The 19,074-nt window shown below is 50.8% G+C and overlaps 1 protein-coding gene across 1 annotated transcript in view; it reads right to left on the bottom strand.

Moving 5' to 3' along the window:
* Positions 1–19,074, bottom strand: part of HERC2 (HECT and RLD domain containing E3 ubiquitin protein ligase 2) — a 162,790-nt gene that overhangs the window by 2,075 nt on the left and 141,641 nt on the right. The window contains exons 73-83 of the mRNA XM_058427697.1: positions 18,392–18,553; positions 16,800–16,891; positions 16,461–16,600; positions 11,296–11,483; positions 10,326–10,523; positions 7,822–7,905; positions 3,478–3,619; positions 3,133–3,327; positions 1,897–2,009; positions 1,085–1,275; positions 49–154 (exon numbers count right to left, since the gene is read on the bottom strand). Coding sequence (XP_058283680.1) covers positions 49–154; positions 1,085–1,275; positions 1,897–2,009; positions 3,133–3,327; positions 3,478–3,619; positions 7,822–7,905; positions 10,326–10,523; positions 11,296–11,483; positions 16,461–16,600; positions 16,800–16,891; positions 18,392–18,553 — 1,611 coding nt within the window. The remainder of the gene's footprint in view (positions 1–48; positions 155–1,084; positions 1,276–1,896; positions 2,010–3,132; positions 3,328–3,477; positions 3,620–7,821; positions 7,906–10,325; positions 10,524–11,295; positions 11,484–16,460; positions 16,601–16,799; positions 16,892–18,391; positions 18,554–19,074) is intronic.

Below are 19,074 nucleotides of genomic sequence, written 5' to 3' on the forward strand. Positions count from 1 at the left end.
GCAGGCAAAAGGCAGCTGCAGGGCAGCCCCACCTGAGTGTCGGCATACCATCGTCTCCAGTTCGTAGCCGGTGAACAGAGAGAGGAGGGGGACAGGCACAACGCGGGCCATCCCTTCCCGAACAGCAGCCACCTGCTCATCAAATTCATGGAGTCTGGAAGAAAAAGCTCACTTTACACTTGTCTTCAGTGACACTGACTTTATGCTGCTCACACCAATCCTTGGCATGCAGCACTGTGGCCGCACACTTCCCAGCTGGGAGGACAGAGGAGCAGCTCCAGATGGCATGAGCATGCTTAGCAGCTCAGCGCTGCAGAGCTTCTCCCGACACTGGGCTCATCTCATCCGGCAGACGGGGTACAGCCTAATGACCACCTACAGCTATGCACACCCCAAGACGCCACTCTCAGTACCCACAGGACACCCCAGGAGAAGCCAGCACCAAGAGGGGAAACACACGTGCATCCGCCCCAGGCCCGAGACACTGTGCTGACCCACAGCAGACACGATACGGGGGACAGCACCGCCCAGGACACCTGCCAGGACTACCCCCACCAGAGAGCCCACAGGGCCCACCCGCCACACAGGGCCTCACCCAGACACTCTCAGGTGCTTCCAGGGGACATGGGACAAGCAGTGGAAGCTGTAGGTGATGGTAGTGACCTGCCAAGCCTGAATCACGGTGCCCAAAGGCCTGTGCACAGTCACACCTGGACACCTGGCAAAGGCTGCTGTGTCACTCAAGCAGCCTGGAGGGGGTTGAGACAGCCCCAGACACAGCCCTGTCCCAGGGAAGCCAACAAAGAAAGCATACAGGGGCAAAAACTATGGCCTCTCCAGGTGCAGTGACCCAAATGGGTGGATTTTGTTGATCTTGGTATTCTGGTTAGAGCCAGGAATGTCAGAGTAATAAATACTGACCCTGATCACAAAATAAGCTTCATACCCACAGATCAGCAATAGTTGGAGCCAAATCCATTACTTTACTGTGTATGACACTCCTGAAAAACACAGATGTCCAAACAACCATTTTCTGCTACTTTTGCTATTTATGTCAATGCAACAGAGACAGATGACCACCAACCTATAGTTTATCGCCAGCCGCACGTACTCCGCGCGGTTGTCCAGGGTGATGTGCGTGTGCTTGGAGCTCAACTGGATGTCCTGGCCGCTGGCGCTTGGCACCGTGAAGGGCAGGCTCATGGCTTCAAACTCCTCTGAGGTGGCTTCGTTGTCTCGGATGTACATGAGTCCAGGAATAAAATCCTTATCAACCTTTTAAGGAGAAAAAGAAAGCCCATGTGTCGACTCAGGGCTCGTCTCCATCCCAGACTCCAGTCCACCCAGCACACTCTGTCAAGCAGGAACCAGGGTCAGCCTCAAGTACATCTCGAGGCTGCAAGTGCACAGCACACACCAAGATACAAGAGGAGCAACGAGAGAGTACTTCACCCGAGGAGCTGAACGAAGAATTCACAATTCAGCCAAATGCTTAAAACTAACCACCGAGAAAGTTACAGCAACTGGCTAGCAAGGGTTCCCTCCCTGCAGCCGACGCATGACACAGCCATGGGGAATGAGCTGGCTGTGGTTGCCCCAGGACAGAGCCTCCCGTGCAAGCCTGACTCGCGGCTCCCAACTGCCCAAAAGTTCAGCTTCTTTACAGGGGAGGCAGTGAGCTTCCTTATCTGACAAGACAGTGTATGTTATAAAACACCAGAAAATAAATGGTCTTTTTTTTTTTTTTTTGCTACTCAAAGGTGGTCCACAGCCAGCAGCCTCTGTGTCACCTGGGCACTGAGTTAGGCCAGCGTTCACAGCCTGACCGGACATGCAGAACAGACTGTGCCTGTTAACAAGACCCCAGAGTCCCTGCCTGCCGCCCCAGGGAGTTACCTCACTGAGGTCCGCGATGGTGAGGCTCATCCCAGCCAGCTGCTTCCAGACAGGCTCGGCAAGATTGAGGCTCAGGGGACTCCCGGTTCGGATGGCAATGCCCAGCAACACACCTGATCATTCAGGACACAAATGATAGAGGACGCTTGAAAAGGATGACAAAACTTCCCGCTCACTCACACACGCCACTGACAGCCGCTCCACACTGAGGACTCAGAGCCTTCTGAAGCAGCAACACCCAAATCATAGGTCTAGGCCCTTCCTCAAGACCACCTGTCCTGCTCTAAGTCTATCCTTTTGTGCCTATAAGCCTCTAACTCTTCACGTCCTTTCTGCACGCACACTAGTTTAAGCCACACAGTGGCCAATTCTTCTTCTTATGACAGCAAAGAGCTGGAACTTCCCCACAGGAGTATCCTCCAGGGAGCTACAGCCCTGCCCAGGAGGTGCTGGCTGTGGTGGGACGCACAGCCGAGGACACCCTGCACACCCTCAGTGGGACAGGAGGGAGGGACTGGCTAATGGCGAAGACCTCACCCTACTCTGATCCCAAGTCTCAGATAAACACTGAAGATGCAGAAATAGAATCTCCCATCTTCTGAGTGCCCGAGGCAGTCTCCAGTCCTCAGCACATGGCCGGGGCTGGCTCTGCCAGGGCCTACAGCTGTGCACAGAGCTTCTGACGGGTCCACCACCGTCAGGCCCTCAATGCTAGGCACGGAAGTCAACAGCACCTCATTCGCTTCCATAATGTTGGTGAAAGGCACGATCAACATTAAAAGTCTTTTCTTTTTCTCTTTTTTTTTTCTTTGATACAGAGTGTCGCCCAGGCTGGAGTGCAATGGCATGATCTCAGCTCACTGCAACCTCCACCTCCTGGGTTCAAGCAATTCTCCTGCCTCACCCTCCTGAGTAGCTGGGACTACGGGTGCATGCCACCACAGCTAGCTAAGTTTTTTTGTATTTTTACTAGAGACAGGGTTTCACCATATTGGTCAGGCTGGTCTCGAACTCCTGACCTCAGGCAATCTGCCCGCCTCAGCCTCCCAAAGTGCTAGGATCATAGGCGTGAGCCACCGCACCTCACCCTAAAAGTCATTTTTATTGGTAACAGTCTCAAAAACTAAAAGCCGATATTCAAGATATCTACTGTCACTCCTCAAACAGATGGTACACTTTAACTCAAGAGCAGGCACAGGCCACAGCGACACAGTCTCAAGTGGCCGAGAAGCTCACCCAGGAAGCGGAACATGCTGCTGTGCACGGGTGCTCTGGCGGCCGGGCTGAGCAGGTAGCAGTCTCGGTTGGCCCCAGACTCATCCCTCCCGTTGGGTGTCACTATCAGCAGGGGCGTGAGTCCGTTCTGCAGCTCCTCACAGATCTCAGCTATGGACTCGCTGTAGCCGCCCCCACAGTCATCCACAGATTCACCTGCAGGGGAGAAGCAGCCACTCGAAGTCCCCTCACACAGTCCTGTGTGAAGAGCCCCAATGCTCCCACACCATGTGGCCTCTGTGCTCCCCGTGGGCTCAGGCGACCACCGCCGGGACACAGGTGCTCCAGCGCGCAGCAAGTTCTCACCCACAAACTTGACTTTCCAGACACGGTGAGGAAGGAGGAGGCTGTCGGGACCAAAGGAGCTCATCTTAGCGCACATCTGCCCAAAGACAGACTTGGTGCCATCGGGGCCGGCCAGCCCGCCTTTGCTCCTTGATCGTTTGACCTGGAGAGGAAGAAGCAAGCAAGCGTGAGGCCACTGCCGCAGCAGGAAGCACACAGCCGGGGATATGAGGCGCTGGTGAATGCACGAGGAGGAGGCACCGTGCATGGGCCCCTCCCTGATCACACACCTGCTTGCGTGGATGCCAGGCAGACCCCGCCGTCTGGAGTGCTCGACTCTGAACACCCGAGACCGCTGCCTCACCCCATTGGGCATGTCGCCAGTGATGTGCCCAGCAGCCCCCAGGACTAGTGTGTCTGAACAAACACCTTCCAACATGACACACACCACCACCACGTCCACAGCTGCGGCTCGGCAGCACCACCCTGGCACGGACCATCCTCACACCCTATGCACTGCTGCTACTTCACCATCTTGCCACGACCTCATGAAATAAGACACCAGGAACTCCAAAAGCAGCTCTCCCAGCAGACCAGAACAGAATCCCGGCACTCAAAGATTCAACCCAATGCCCCTGAGACTGAAGCAGACACAGTGAGTGAGTGCCTCAGCCAGGACCAGCCCTTCCCCACATCTACTTCCACCCACCCCACTTCCAAGCCTTGGGGCCACGCAGCCTCCCCAACACAGGCAGTCACTCTCCCTGCCCATCCTTCTCATCCTAAGCTACAATTGCCAAAGGCTCAGGGGACTCCAATTCCCAAAGACACCAGGGCAGGAGCCCTAGGGCCCCCGCCGCAGCAGGACCTCGGTACATCGGAGGGCAGGTGGCCGAGGCTGTGTGTCAGAATCATCTGGGGAGCCCAGTCTGGAAGGATGCCAAAAAGAAAAATTGAAGAAAAAATGGTCCTGAGAATGTATTTTGATAACCCCTCCAGTGAAGCTCTCTTCACCATTAGCTCACATAAAGTTGAGTTTAAACAACTTACAACACAGGCTGCCATAACCAAGACTAAAAATACAAGAAGAATGAGAGAAGCCACAGCTGCCTGTAGAATGAACTTGTCTGCGTGCCACACACACGGCTAGTGTTCACAGATGCGAGTTCCTGGAAACTCGCAGCAGCTTGTTAAGGCTCCATCATGCCCAGAGGAGACTAGGCTACAAGAAAAGAACAGGACATGCCCTATGTCACGGTGGCCACGTGAGAGGAGAGGTGCACCCAGCTCCCCAAAGCCCCCGGGGCTGCCTCTCCTCCCGACGACACCCACTAGTAGTGGCTGTCTGCACTCAGAGGCTGCAGAAAACAGCAGCCATGAGGCTGGAAGGAGACAGGCTCCTGCGGGACAGCACTTTCTCTGCTCAGTAGAAACACAGATGATTTTAACTGTCTTTAATCTGAATGCCCTAAATTTTCAGAAATGTGCATGCAATAACTCTGTAATAAATTTTTAAGTATAAAAAAGTTTTTATGTAGTGATGTTCAGATCCTGCTATAAAACTAAATAAAATTCCCAACAAACAAAACCCTCCAGTAAGATGACCTGTGTTCTGGAGTCTCTGAAACTATCCAGACAGCTGTGAGAGCCCCTCCCATGGCATCCTCTTGGGAGGCGTGCCCCTGAGTGCATCATCACGGCCATGGGGTGGCAGGTTGGAAGCGCCTGTGCATCCTTCCTGGCTCCGCACTGGCGTCCTGTGCACACCCTGAATTCATACAATGTTTTTCTCCATGTTCATTTCTAGGCAGAAAATCACTTCTATTTCCACATCTGTAGAAAATTTCCTCGCTTCGGGAGGGGCATGCTACCCTGAATGGGAAGGAGCCACCTCTGGCACCCGGGGGCCGGGGCTGAGCCAGAGCAGCCCCCAGACGTCAATTCACATTGCACACTAGGCTGAAGGGTGTTTATCTGATTCTTAAGAAGGCCTGATGTTGGGTGCGGTGGCTCACGCCTATAATACCAGCACTTTGGGAGGCTGAGGTGAGTGGATCACCTGAGGTCAGGAGTTCAGGACCAGACTGGCCAACACAGTGAAACCCTGTCTCTACTAAAAATACAAAAAAGGCCGGGTGCGGTGGCTCATGCCTGTAATACCAGCACTTTGGGAGGCCGAGGCGAGTGGATCACCTAGTCAGGAGTTCGGGACCAGCCTGGCCAACATGGTGAAACCGTCTCTACTAAAAATACCAAAAAAAAAATCAGCCTGGCATGGTGGCGCACGCCTGTAATCTCAGCTACTCGGGAGGCTGAGGCAAGAGAATCACTTGAGCCTGGGAGGTGGAGGTTGCAGTGAGCCAAAATCGCGCCACTGTACTCTAGTCTGGGTGACAGAACAAGACTCCCTCTCAAAAAAAAAAAAAAGTCCTGATATAAGTTGTTGTTTTTTGTTTGCTTTGAGACAGTGTCTGGCTCTGTCACCCAGACTGGAGTACACTGGTATGATCTCGGCTCACTACAACCTCTGCCTCCTGGGCTCAAGCGATCCTCCTGCCTCAGCCTCCCAAGTAGCTGGGACTACAGGCACCCACCACCACACCAGGCTAATTTTTGTATGTTTTGTAGAGACGGGGTTTCATCATGTTGCCCAGGATGGTCTCAAACTCCTAGGCTCAAGCAATCCATCCACGTCAGCCTCCCAAAGTGCTAGGATTACAGGCATGAGCTACCACCAAGGACTAATATAAATTTATTTGCCATTTACCCAGTTTGTTTTTTCAATTGCATACTGAACGTTTTTGTAACACAAGCTGGGGATGGCAAGATGAGTAAGAAAGAGGTGCTCAGCATGTAATGACTTCTTAACAATTTCAGATGATACAAAGACAGAAACAAGGGTGCCTAATCTGCATCCTAGTTTATCAAAACTTCACTGATTCCCAGAGCCCCCCAGGCTTGAACACCCACCCTGACAGCCCCTGGCCCAAAAAGTCTGCGTGCGGTTTTGAGGGAGGTGCAAATTGACGCGCACTCAATCGCAGGGGTTAGACGATGCGGAAGCCATCAGCTGGCCTTGCTTACAAGCTATAATGTTTATGACGCACAGCAAACCGAAGCCATCATCCAAGGTAGGGAAATAAAAGCTTTTTTATGAACCTAGTTAAACAATCTATTTATTTGAGGACATGACTGACGTACAGCTGAGCATTAAACACTCTGACGTCAGTGAAGAGATCAGCTCCATCAATGTGGTCACATGAGCTGTCCAACAAAGGACAAGAGTTTCGTGTCTTAATTCAAAATGCCCCCAAGTATAACTCTGAAAACATTTCTAGTTATGTAATCAACATCAGGGTAAAAATCATGTGTTAATACAAAGGTACAGGAACAAAGAATTTGTTCTTCATGGCTGTGTCTGATCCAAGAGGCGAGGCCAGTTTCATTTGAGCATTAAATGTCAAGTTCTGCACGCTATCATCATCAGGGGCCAAGGCTCCTCTTTGTTTTTAATTAATTGTTTTTAACTATGAGTTTATATACACTTGAAGCAGTGTAAATTTAGAAATGGTCTACTTGTCGTTTCTTTGATTACTACCCACGAGACAGTATTAGTAATTCTGGCCTATGAAACTGGCAAAGAAAACTACCAGTGGTGAGGAGGGTGTGAGGATGGTGGGAACATGAACTGTTATAACCTACAATCGGATGTATCATCAAATTATCACTGGGCCTCTGACCCACTCCACTTCTCAGAACTTAACAAAAGGGGTGACCGAAGACACACCCAAATAGCCCTGCCTGTACCACAGAAAAGTGGGCACAGTTCCCCAGCACCATCGGAGAAATCTGACAGAGTAAACCAGGACACACCCCTGCAAGAGAGGAGCAGGCTACAGGCAGCTGCCAAACACAAGCAGCCCCACAGGACCCTATTCCATGGCAGGCAGGAGCACAGCAAATTTCAAAAGGCAGTGATCCTGCTTTGGCTATAACAAACAGACACACACCTCCCAATGTAACAGCAGCGGTTATCATCATGCAGTGGGAAGAGGGCTGATTTTATTTTCCCCGTTCTTGCTGACTTGTGTTTGTGCTTTTGGACTATCTGACATAAATCTTCATTACTTCTGTAAAAGGAAACACACTGACATTCCTGGAAGCCCCAGCACATCACATACAGGAAGCCCACAAAAAGGAAGGTGACACCTGCTCTTTAAAGTTGGGATGCATGGGATGGCAGGCTACCAGTGCTCTCATCCCGGCCCAGGCACCCACGAAAGCGTCACTTCTAAGGCTGTCAGACTCGGAGAGCAATCTCCATGTGCTACCTGGATGTGGTTCAGCTCTACAACGGGGCCATACCTGGATGCGGTTCAGCTCCACGACGGGGCCATGCTGACGATCGCGCACCATAGTTGCTTGTACTACTTTCCGGAAAGCCACCTCCTAAAACACATCAAACAGACAAAATTTAGAATCTGATGTGGAAAGCATCACTCCTGAAGAAATCATCACATAATTTTGTTTAAAATCAGTGTTGAAGACCTTCCTAAGGACAGAAAACTGCCAGTTCCCTTTTCTCAAGTTGCGAGGGTGCAGGGGAACAGGCTGGCACTGAAGCGCATGGGGACAGACGGCCGGGCAGGTAGTGCCAATGGCCAGGCAAGAGGCAGGTCCCTCAGGAAACTACCTCCACCCAGCAGCGTTCTGCAGGCTGGAAGAGCCCAGCACACACAGGGCACAGAACAGGGAGGGCTGGGCCTGGCAAGCACCTGCTCTGACTCAGGTCTCGAAGTCAAGGTTTCCCTGCCAAACATCAAGTCCACCAGTGGCAGGGACTGATGTTAAACCACTGACTGCCACACAGCAGCCACAGGGCCAGGGAGCGCCATGGAGCCAGCCAGACCTTGGGTCGGGACAGAAAAGACAGACCAGGGAGGGGAACAAGGTCCTGGCTGTGATCACACTAAAAGAAATCGGGAGTGCCTGGGGTGAAGACAGCAGGGCGTGGCCAAACATGAGCACCACAGTGAGGACCCAGCCATTCCCCAGGAGTGAGCAGGTCGGCCATGCCCGTGGGGAAAGGGCACAGGATGCAGCACGCAGTCGTGCCAATGGAAAGGGAGGAGACAGGTCAACAGGGGTCTCAGCTCTCTTGGCCCAGTAGGCAATCGTGCCTTCTTTCAGTTAGGGGTGGGCTGTGGGAGCACAAGGGTCCCTCAGTGGAGGCTGAGCCCTTGCCCAGCTCAAAGCCTAAGAACTCCAAGCCCTGAAGGCAGGAGGTGAGGGCCCCAAGCGCCAGAGGAGACCCAGAAAGGGTATCCTGGAGGCACCCCAGCCCTATGCCTCTCGCACAGCCCAGACTCATCCTGCTCCCACGGGCCCTGCCTGGACCTCAGTGCAGCTCCCCCTTCACAGGAGCACTCCCCTCTCCTCCCAGTCACCAGCCCGCCCACCTTCCTGGAGAGTCCGTTTTGGTGCTCTGGACCGGGAGTAGTAACACCCACTCTTTGAGGCCGATCCTCACCATACCCAGGACCAGAACTGAGGCTGCCTGCACACTCCCTGACCAGAGGTACCTTTCAGATGCCCTCAGCACTCCCCTGCTCTCCTGCAGCCCCAGCAGGTGCCAGATGCTGCTGCGCAGCGCTCTCCTACCACATGCCAGCTCCCATCCGTGCCCCGCTCACAGCCTGCACAACGCTCGCACAGGGCCAGGTGGGACGTGCCCTGTCTCTCACTTTTCTACTCCCTACAAAGAAAGGTTTTTTTCCTCTGCACTGCCTATTATCATCACCACTTTGAAGGATTAAAAAAAGAAGGTAAAATTAATCATTTGCTACTTTTTATTATTGAACAGTAATTGAAATTACGTTTCCTATCCATCCTATCCATTTTACCTGCCCACGATTTCTTCTGCCTCTCTCATCAGAGAGATGGTCTTTCCATTAAACACAAGCCTGACCACTTCCACCCTCAGGCACACGTGAAAGTAAAATGAATGTACCAGTCCTGTTCAGCAGAAATCGTTCTAGCCAGGCGGAAACAAAGCCAGTCTTTAAAAAGTAACCTGCTGGGACAGGATTCCAAAACATCGCAATTTGATTAAATCACTAAGAATGGGCCATAATATTTGACATCAAAATACATTAGAGAATCACAATCAGGATTAGTGGTCCTCAATCTAATTCTATAACTTTTCCCTATACAGACATGCCCCTACCGTATGGTAATTAGCCCCTTCGAGATCATCTTGTCAAGCTGCTTGCCAGAAACCCAACTTCTGGAAAGCTCCAATTATTAGCAACATCTACAGGTCAAAACCTGCCTGGGGACTTTCAGATGCCCTCACTCATGACTGTATTGCTCACCACCTGTTAATTCTCACTTGGCCAGCAATCTCTACACATTCAGGCACGGACCTTCGAGGTAAGCTATCTGTGACTCCTGGCCCCCTCTGCTGGACATCATGAGAGAAACAGCCCAATCGCCGGCCTTCCTGTGTCAGTGGGGACTTGCCATAATGCCACATGGCCAGGCAGGCAGAGAAGGACCGCAGGAACAAAGGCTTAGTTTATGAAGGCCCCACCTCATCCTTCTGGAGCAGTGAGAGGCAGAGATTATGAAGGAGAGGTGCAGCATCTTACTGTTTGCTTTTAATATAAACTCCAAAAAGGAAGAGATTTTTGTCTGTTTTCTCATTGATATAAAGTACCCAGAACAGAGCCTGCATGCAGGAGGCATTCGGTGAACATTTGCTGAATGAGCTGAATTCTATGTGTTCTATGCCCAGTATAGGAATTCTGTTGGGTTACATGTACTGCAGACACCAGTTTCCCCTACAGCAAAGACTGCCACTCGAATACCTTTCCCTGGGATATCAGAATTCCTCGGAGAGTGTCGAACCCAACAGAAGGCCCGAGTCCAGTTTCGTCGAGCGAGCCTTCCAGGTCGAACATGGGGATGCAGGGGCAGAAGAGCTCGGAGAGGTGGTGCAGCAGCAGCAGGCGGTTCCTCAGCGCGATGATGGGGATCTCCTGCAGGTGATTGTACTCCATGGGGACCTGGAACACAGAAACGGCCTTCAGCCCCTCAGGCACCAAAGGCACAGGGGGGCCACAGTGTGGCATCCATTAAGGATTCTGAAAACAATTGTTTCAAAAACAGAGAAGCACTATGGTGTCTGAGTTTGGTTTGCAAAACCTCACTGTGCTGCTTTTAAAATAATATTCTGTCCAGTTTGACTGTAAAAAAAAATTAGTCTATACGAATATATTTACTAAGAAATGTGAGGCATGTACTGTCAGAACAGTTTGGTGTGGAACAGTTTGGTGTGGTTATAAGATATAGAAGGTGATACACACTGTACACACAGAATATTGGCTGGCATGAACATTAAGGTTCTTTTGAGACAGGGTCTCACTCTGTCACCCAGATAAGAGGGCAGTGGTGCAATCACCGCAGCTTGGACCTTTCAGACTCCAGTGATCCTCCCACCTCAGCCCTCTGCCTCCCAGGTAGCTGGGACTACAGGTGCATGCCACTATGCCCGGCTAATTTTGTAGAGACAGGGTTTTGCTATGTTGTCCAGGCTGGTCCCGAACTCCTGAGTTCAGGCAATCTGCCCACCTCGGCCTCCCAAAGTGTTGGGATTACAGGCGTGAGCCACCACAACCAGCCAAATATCAAGGTTCTTAACTGCACTGTTTGGTTAACATTTACTGAGCCTGAATTATTTTCACCGAGAAGCCTCTGTAAACACACAATGACAGGATGCAGCATGTGACAGCAGCACACTTTGCTTGCCCCCGACCCACCCAACCTGCCTGGACTCACCTGTGCAGGGAGTTTGCCAGCACTGGCGGGCTTGCTGGTCGACCAGGCGAGGGTATGTGCTGAGCCACAGGCCACACGGTTGACCTTCTTACCCTGAAGGGCAGCTACCAACCGAGGCCTCTGGATGGCATTGGTGGTTCCGTCTCCCAGCTGTCCCTCATCATTGTCGCCCCATGTATAAACCTCACCTGAATGAAGTGCATTTAGAATCAGAACCTGTATACTAGGGCCAACAAATGCATGGCTGCCAATGTCTTCCCATCACACACAGTACCAACGCTCCCTGCCCTTCAGCTGGTGTTGACCTAGTTGTCAACTTTACATATGACCTAGACGTGTATGTCTGCTTTATGTATGACCTAAACATGAATACATGCTAATTACACATCCAAAGAGGCAAGTGTACTTCCCAGGACTCTCCACAGCCCTTGTTGGCCACCAGGCCTCTTCTAGTGAGAGGCACAGGACTCTGGTCTTAAGCCTCCAACAGTGCTAGTTCTCAGGACTAGGCATGAACAGCAGCAGTTCTCCATCAGAATAATATTAAAACAGATAGCAATATCCCAAACATCCCAAATCCATCAAATATTAAAACAGATAGCAATACCCCTAACATTTCAAATTGCTCTTGCATGTGAAACAGAAAAGGAAAAGTCTGTTTTTTTATACTTTTTGAGACAGGGTCTCACTCTGTTGCCCAGGTTGGAGTAAACTGGCATGATCACGGTTCACTGCAGCCTCAACCTCCCCAGCTCAAGTGATCCTCCCACCTCATCTCCCAAAGTGTTGGGATTACAGGCATGAACCACTGTGACGGAGTCTCACTCTGTCGCCCAGGCTGGAATGCAGTGGTGCGATCTCAGCTCACTGCAACCTCCGCCTCCCGGGTTCGAGCGATTCTCCTGCCTCAGCCTCCTGAGTAGCTAGGCTTACAGGCACGCATCACCATGCCCAGCTAATTTTTGTGTTTTTAGTAAAGACAGGGTTTCACCATGTGGGTCAGGCTGGTCTTGAACTCCTGACTTAGTGAGCCACCTGAAAATCTATGTTTTTAAAATCAAAACCACAATGTGATACCACCTCACTCCTGCAAGAATGGCCATAATAAAATAAGAATAAAAAATAATAGATGTTGGTATGGATGTGGTGAAAAGGGAACATATACTGCTGGTAGGAACAGAAACCAGTACAACACATTGAGATTTTCCCCCACTAGAGGGCGATAAAAACTAACAACAAGCTACCTGTGAAAATGCCTTGTGATGGAAAGCATTTTCCATGCTCCACTATGGAAAAGTGTGGAGATTCCTCAAAGAACTAAAAGTAGATCTACCATTTGATCGAGCAATCCCACCACTAGGTACCTACCCAGAAGAAAAGACATCATTATTTGAAAAAGCACTTGCACACGCATGTTTATAGCAGCACAATTTGCAATTACACAAATATGGAACCAGCTCCAGAGCCCATCCATCAATGAATGGATAAAGAAAATGTGGTATATATACACCATGGAATACTACTAGCCATAAAAAGCAATGAAATGATGGCATTCACAGGAACCTGGATGGGACTGGAGACCATTATTCTAAGTAACTTAGGAACGGAAAACCAAACCATATGTTCTCATGCGATGAAGATGCAACACCATAAGAATGACACAATGGACTTTGGGGACTCGGGGGAAAGGGTAGGAGAGGAGTGAGGGATAAGAGACTACACATTGGGTACTGTGTACACTGCTTGGGTGATGGGAGCACCCACATCTCAGAAATCACCTCTAAAGAACTTATTCATGTAACCAAACACCACCTGTTCCCCAAAAACTTGTTGAAATAAATTTAAAAAATAACATGAAAAAAAACCATGCAGTTTCTGTTCATATCCTAAACATAAGATTCACCATTCACAAGAATCATCACACTTTTCAGTGCACCGTGTTGGACCTCAACCAAGAAATATCACCGGAAAATATTCTCAGGCAATGTCCCTGGTGACCAGGATGGAAACAAGGCTCATGTTCTCTGGAGACACATCAGGATCGTCAAACCCAGAGACTCCTCGCGTGTCTGGGAGGTGTGATGCCTGCATGGTCAAAGGCAGTGTACTTGTCTCCTGCCCCTGCCTGCTCTCCACAGGTTGGTCCTAAAGCCACGAGGTGGGTGTCGCACACACAAGGTGAGGAGGGTGTCTCTGCAGATGCAGCCAGGCATAGGGAATGAGTCCACGAGAGTGAGGAGGGCTTCCACCCAGGTGCTAGCTGCGAGGGGAGTCAGCCAAGACCCCCACATGAGAGGGGAGGAGCCACACAGGGGAGGATGAGATGCTGGTTACGCAGCGGGGGAGTGGCCAAATCACCAGGAGAGAAAGGAGCTGCAAGGTTGCCAAGAGAAAACTGGAATGAACCCTGTGGATCCAAACTGGACCTGGGGATACTGGTGGGAACTCACAGTTTTCAACACACATGCAGATCCAGGAGGAAACATCAAACCTAAACCAGATTATTGTTAACATTACTATTCCCTGGCTTTGTCCACTGAGGAGGCCTGGGGAGCGGTAATGCCTCAATAGCAACGAGCACACTCATCATCCAGACCTTGTCTTCTCAAGGCCATTCTCCTCCACAGACGCCAGGGCTCCTTGGAGAAATGGCCAGGTCGAGGCATGGGGCATGGAGGGAACAAGAGGAGGCTAATCTTCCTCTTCTGCCAGAGCAAGGAAGTACTCCCAGACAACGGGGACACAAGAAAAGGGGGCAGATCCAGCCAAATAGAGCACAACTAGAGCATCAAAATAAATAGGAAAAGACTTTATGAAAATGAATATATTAGGATCCATGATTCCCACTCAGATAAAACAAATACATGAATTGATTCAAAGCTGCATGAGAAAGGAATATTTAAATAGATTCAGGATGTCCCTACTAAATACTTGTTAATTACAAAGAATGTTCACAGTGAAAAGCATGGCAGACAACAACGTAACCAAGCAACTGTAGTGAGCATCATCAGCAAGCGGACAAACTGCATGTCACCTGCAAGGATGAACTGTGACGATCAAAGACACACAATCTGATGCAGAAACATCAGAAAAAAACCCAGACAGAAGAATGTGCTACAAAGTAACTGGTGTCAAGTTGCAAGAGGCCCAGGAAGACTGAGGAAGTGAAACGATGATGCCAGGCACTGAGGGAGTGTCACGGGACAGAGGATACACCTTGCTAGCTGACTGGCGGGCAGTGTGCTGCGAATGGGCATGGGCGTCAGGCGGGGTGGGGGAGTGTGAACTGGCTGGCAGGACGAGCCTTCCTGTTTGTGGGAAACACACTGAAAAGCTCAGGATGCGGCAGCAGGACAACAACTCACTCTCATGTGGACTGGGATAAGGAAGTTCTAGGTAATGTACTTCTAACTGGTTTGCTTCCAACTGTGGTATGTCTCAAAATTTAAAAGAATTAAATAAATCAAATAAAAAGTTCTGGATCAAGAACTACAATGTCCTTCCACTACAGGCCACAGAAGTTGCTCATTCATCCATGAGCCTCTTCCCTCAATGAAATGATTAAAGGGTGCATGCTTATATAATTCACCAAAGGCTTTAACAAGGAGCACAGTTTGTGGGAAGGCCATGTTAATGAAAGATGGCGCCCATGTCTTCCACTGCTGCCATAACACATCCCCACTGCCCAGCTGGCTTAAACAACACACACTTAAGATCCTTTTGCTCTGCAGGTGAGAAGTCTCGCATGGGTCTCCCTTCCCAGAGGCCCCAGGGAGAGTTTCCTTGCTCATTCAGACACAGCTCAGTTCTCTGTGGGACTGAGGTCCAGGTTCCTTGCTGGCTGAGCTATTCCCAGATTCCATGGGCCACCCCATTCCCCAGCCCTGTTCCTCCACAAAAGCCAGCAACGGAGCGGTAGAGAGCTCTCAGACTTTGACAATCTTTCTACTACCTCCACAGTCACATTTCTGACTGACTCTTCTGCTTTCTTTTCTGATTAAAGGATCTGTGTATTACACTGGGCCCACTAAATAATCCAAAATAATCTCCATATCATCAAGTCAGCTGATTCACAAACTTCATTTGACCTGAAAAGTCTGTTTCACCATTGTGTCAGAGTTCTTCGGACCGCCCCCACGCTCATGATTCTCCTCCAGCACAACTTACAAGACTCAGCATACACTTCTGCTCACAGTTACAGTGTATTATGGCAAGAGGACACAGAGTAAGATCAGCACGAGGATGGGGACCTGTGGCAAAGCAGTGGGGGAACCAGGAGCAAGCTTCCAGAGTCGTCTCCCACAGGAGCCACACAGGACGAGCTTAACTGCCCCGGCACCGAGCCGTGTCAGGTGCTGTCTGCCGGGAAGCTGGGTAGAGACTCCAGGTCCAGGGTTTCCATCAGGGCTGATCACACGGGCACCCCATGCCTGGCGCGTACCAAGTTCCAGAACAAGGAAAGCAGGTTTCAGCAAAGACCACGTCACTTGTATGAACAGTTCAGGCACAGGGAACCACACTCACCACCTAGGGAGCAGGGGAGCCCTCCCGAAACCCAGGTTGCCAGACACCAGCAGAGGGCCAAGCCTGTAGCAGGTCTAAGGACACGTCTCAGGCTGACTGCTAGCTCTGTTCTGCACAGCCCAGTAATAAGTAATAAATAGAACTCATTCACAGGTTTAACAGCAGAGGCTGAAGATGACAGGGCCAAAGCCCTGCTGACTGCAGATAGACTCTCAGGACACGGTATTAAGCCCCAGCCTTTGCCTCTTTTTTTTTTTTTTTTTTTTTTTTTTTTTAAGCAGTCTTGCTCTGTTGCCAGGCTGGAGTGCAATGGCACGATCTTGGCTCACTGCAACCTCCACCTCCCGGGTTCAAGTGATTCTCCTCCCTCAGCCTCTTGAGTAGCTGAGATTACAGGTGTGCACCACCATGCCCAGCTAATTTTTGTATTTTTAGTAGAGATGGTGTTTCACCATGTAGGCCAGGCTGGTCTCGGTATCTTGACCTCGTGATCTGCCCGCCTAAGCCTCCCAAAGTGCTGGGATGACAGGCGTGAGCCACTACGCCTGGCCTGTGCCCCCTTTTAAGGCTGCGCATGTCATTCATGCTCAACCCTCTTAGATTCACAGGCCTCAGTCCTGCGGCACCGAGCCCCCACCTACCATCCTCTGTGCAGCACACACAGTGCAGGGAGCCAGTGGCGATGGCGATGACTTTCTTCCCCTGCAACCCTTGGACCTGCCGAGGCCTTCGAACATGGTCATCCGATCCATGGCCCAACCTGTGATAATCGCCTTTGCCCCTGCACACAAAGGAAGCATGGAAATTATGGGGCAAGGTGATCTCACTGACCACTCTGACCAGCCTCCTGGGCAGCCTCTGCTCTTCAGGACACAACCATAGCCTGCTGCAGAAGCTACATTCCCATCCATGAAAAGGTGGTGCACATACCCCGATTAAAATCTGGTTTTAGGGGTTTAAACAAACAGAATCTTGCATACCAGGTATAAACAGCTCCAGATTTGGTAAGAGCAACAGAAAACTGGGATCCGCATTCCACTTTAACTACTCCAAGACCGGTAAGAGAATCAATCTAGAAGGGTAAAAGGTTCAATTAGACAGACAGCATCAAGGCCCCTGCCGACTGCTATAACCACACTGAGATTTAACTACATCTAGTAGGAATTCTGAAAACTTGTACCCATGATGAATAATTAGTGCAACTTAAAATCATATTCCACTTAATCTCAGCACTCCCAGGAGGCAGGCGGGACAGTGACTGACAGCACGCCTGCTGGCACACTGTGGCCCGGTGGGACCCAGCACATGGCCCCAGAAATGGGAGCTTTGCAGGTGAGGCCTGCAAGCCTCTCTCCCCAGAATGGCCTCCCCCAGCCTTGCTTCTCTGTGCAGCAGCACCGTACTCCAGCAATCCCTGTGTCTCTCCTCACCTGCCCCAGCCCTCTCAGAGCACAGGCCTGTGGGGGGAGGAGCAGCAGGCAAGGGGAGGGATGGCCAAGAGCACTGGGCCCCACCCACCCTCCACACTGCACACTTGCCAGCCAACCCTTTCCCTATCCCACAAGCTGCTCCTCATGACCTCTGTGATTGCTCCCATACATAAGTTCTCATATTCAATTCTGAACTCAATTAAAACTGACTTCATTCTCTAAATGAGACAATGTGGTAGGGCCCTGGTGTCTGACCCTACCACAATGGCATCGGGACGTCCTGCTCCAGCCCCTCTGATGCCCAGCATCCTCACCCTTGGAATTGCAAAGCCCAGGCTCTTTCCCACAAGGAGGGGCCTCTGACGCATGCCACTGGTGAGGGTCTGCTCCAGAGGCACCTGTGCCACACCTGCAACCCCCACAGCCCCACAAGAGAGGAGGTCAGGCAGAGACACGTTCACAGCGCCAGGCTCCACGTACCCAGCAGAGCACCTGGGCTACACGGCAGTGTGGTGTGCACGCACTGAGGTCACTGAGCAGCATGTGCAGGATCTGAACCACGTACCAGCCACCCATTCACAAGAGCCAAAGACATTCTGGCAAAGATAAGAAATTGCCTGGAGCCCCCAGGCTTGCGTGGAGCAGAGCCGCCGACCCCACCAGGACTGCAGGACTTGGGCACTGCGCAGGCCCTGCTCTTGCTCCTCACTCACCTGAGGTGGCCCCGGCTAACCCAGATGCAGTCCCTTTAGCAAGCACTGGCACCCCAAGCGCATGCCGTGGCAACTCCACACCACTGTAAACTGAGAGAGTGTGAGCCATGTGATACCGTTCCCTGAGACAGGCCTACATGCTAGAAACCAGGAGGTTCCACAGTGCCCGGATCACCCCATCCACTTCTCAAGAGAACGCACATAGCGCATGAAACACCTTACTCCCTCTAGGACTTCCACACACTTTCTAACCAAATTACCCGTTATATTTACTGGAAAGAAGGTAAAGAGGAGGTTAAAGTGCTCCTAAGGAGCACACAGTGGGGACAGTAATGGTGGCTCTGCGGCTGTGTTTTCCCAGAGGGCCCCTGGGTACTCCTGACTGCAGTGAGCTGGGAGAGCACTGGGCATGGCAAGAATGGGAAATACCTTCATTGGCACTTTACAGCCATCGCTGCCTCCCCGGCCGAGCTTGCCGTAGTCCCCGTCCCCCCAGGACCAGACAGTGTCGTCATCTGTGAGGCAGAGGGTCTGGGCGTCTCCGCTGCCACAGGCGATGTCAACCACACGGTGGCCCTGCAGCGCCTCCACCTTCAGAGAAAAGGGACTTGGGTTGGCCGAGCACAACATAAGAAGGCTTGTCACAGGATTGGCTTCACAACACTGCCGTTCTTTTTTTATGGGGGTACCTGTTTTAAGCCTTTACAAAGAGGTGATTTCTAAAATCCTATAAGACAAGAGAAAGCACCTTCATCTACTTGAACTACATGCATCTAAACCGCAGGAGGAGGTATTAGCGTCTTTGATGAGCCAACCCTACATCACCATGAAGGCTGTTTATTCACTTCTTGCACCCAAAAATTCAGTGGGCCTTCTAGAAGCCAAAGCATTTTTCTTAGACCCCAAGCAATATTTACCATTACAAAGAAAAGGATATTTCACATACTATCCTGTTTAAATGACTCATGAAAGAAATATGTACCAAGATGGTTTTTATTTCCACCAGAAAGAACATCTAATTGTAAATGGGGCTATGACCAACAACCCTAAAACCAAAAAAATCTAGAACAGGAAATACTTTGGAATTTTAAAATCATAACGATGGTGGCAAG

Source organism: Hylobates moloch, unplaced genomic scaffold (assembly GCF_009828535.3).
Source record: "Hylobates moloch isolate HMO894 unplaced genomic scaffold, HMol_V3 SCAFFOLD_14, whole genome shotgun sequence".
In the NCBI taxonomy this organism is placed as follows: domain Eukaryota; kingdom Metazoa; phylum Chordata; class Mammalia; order Primates; family Hylobatidae; genus Hylobates; species Hylobates moloch.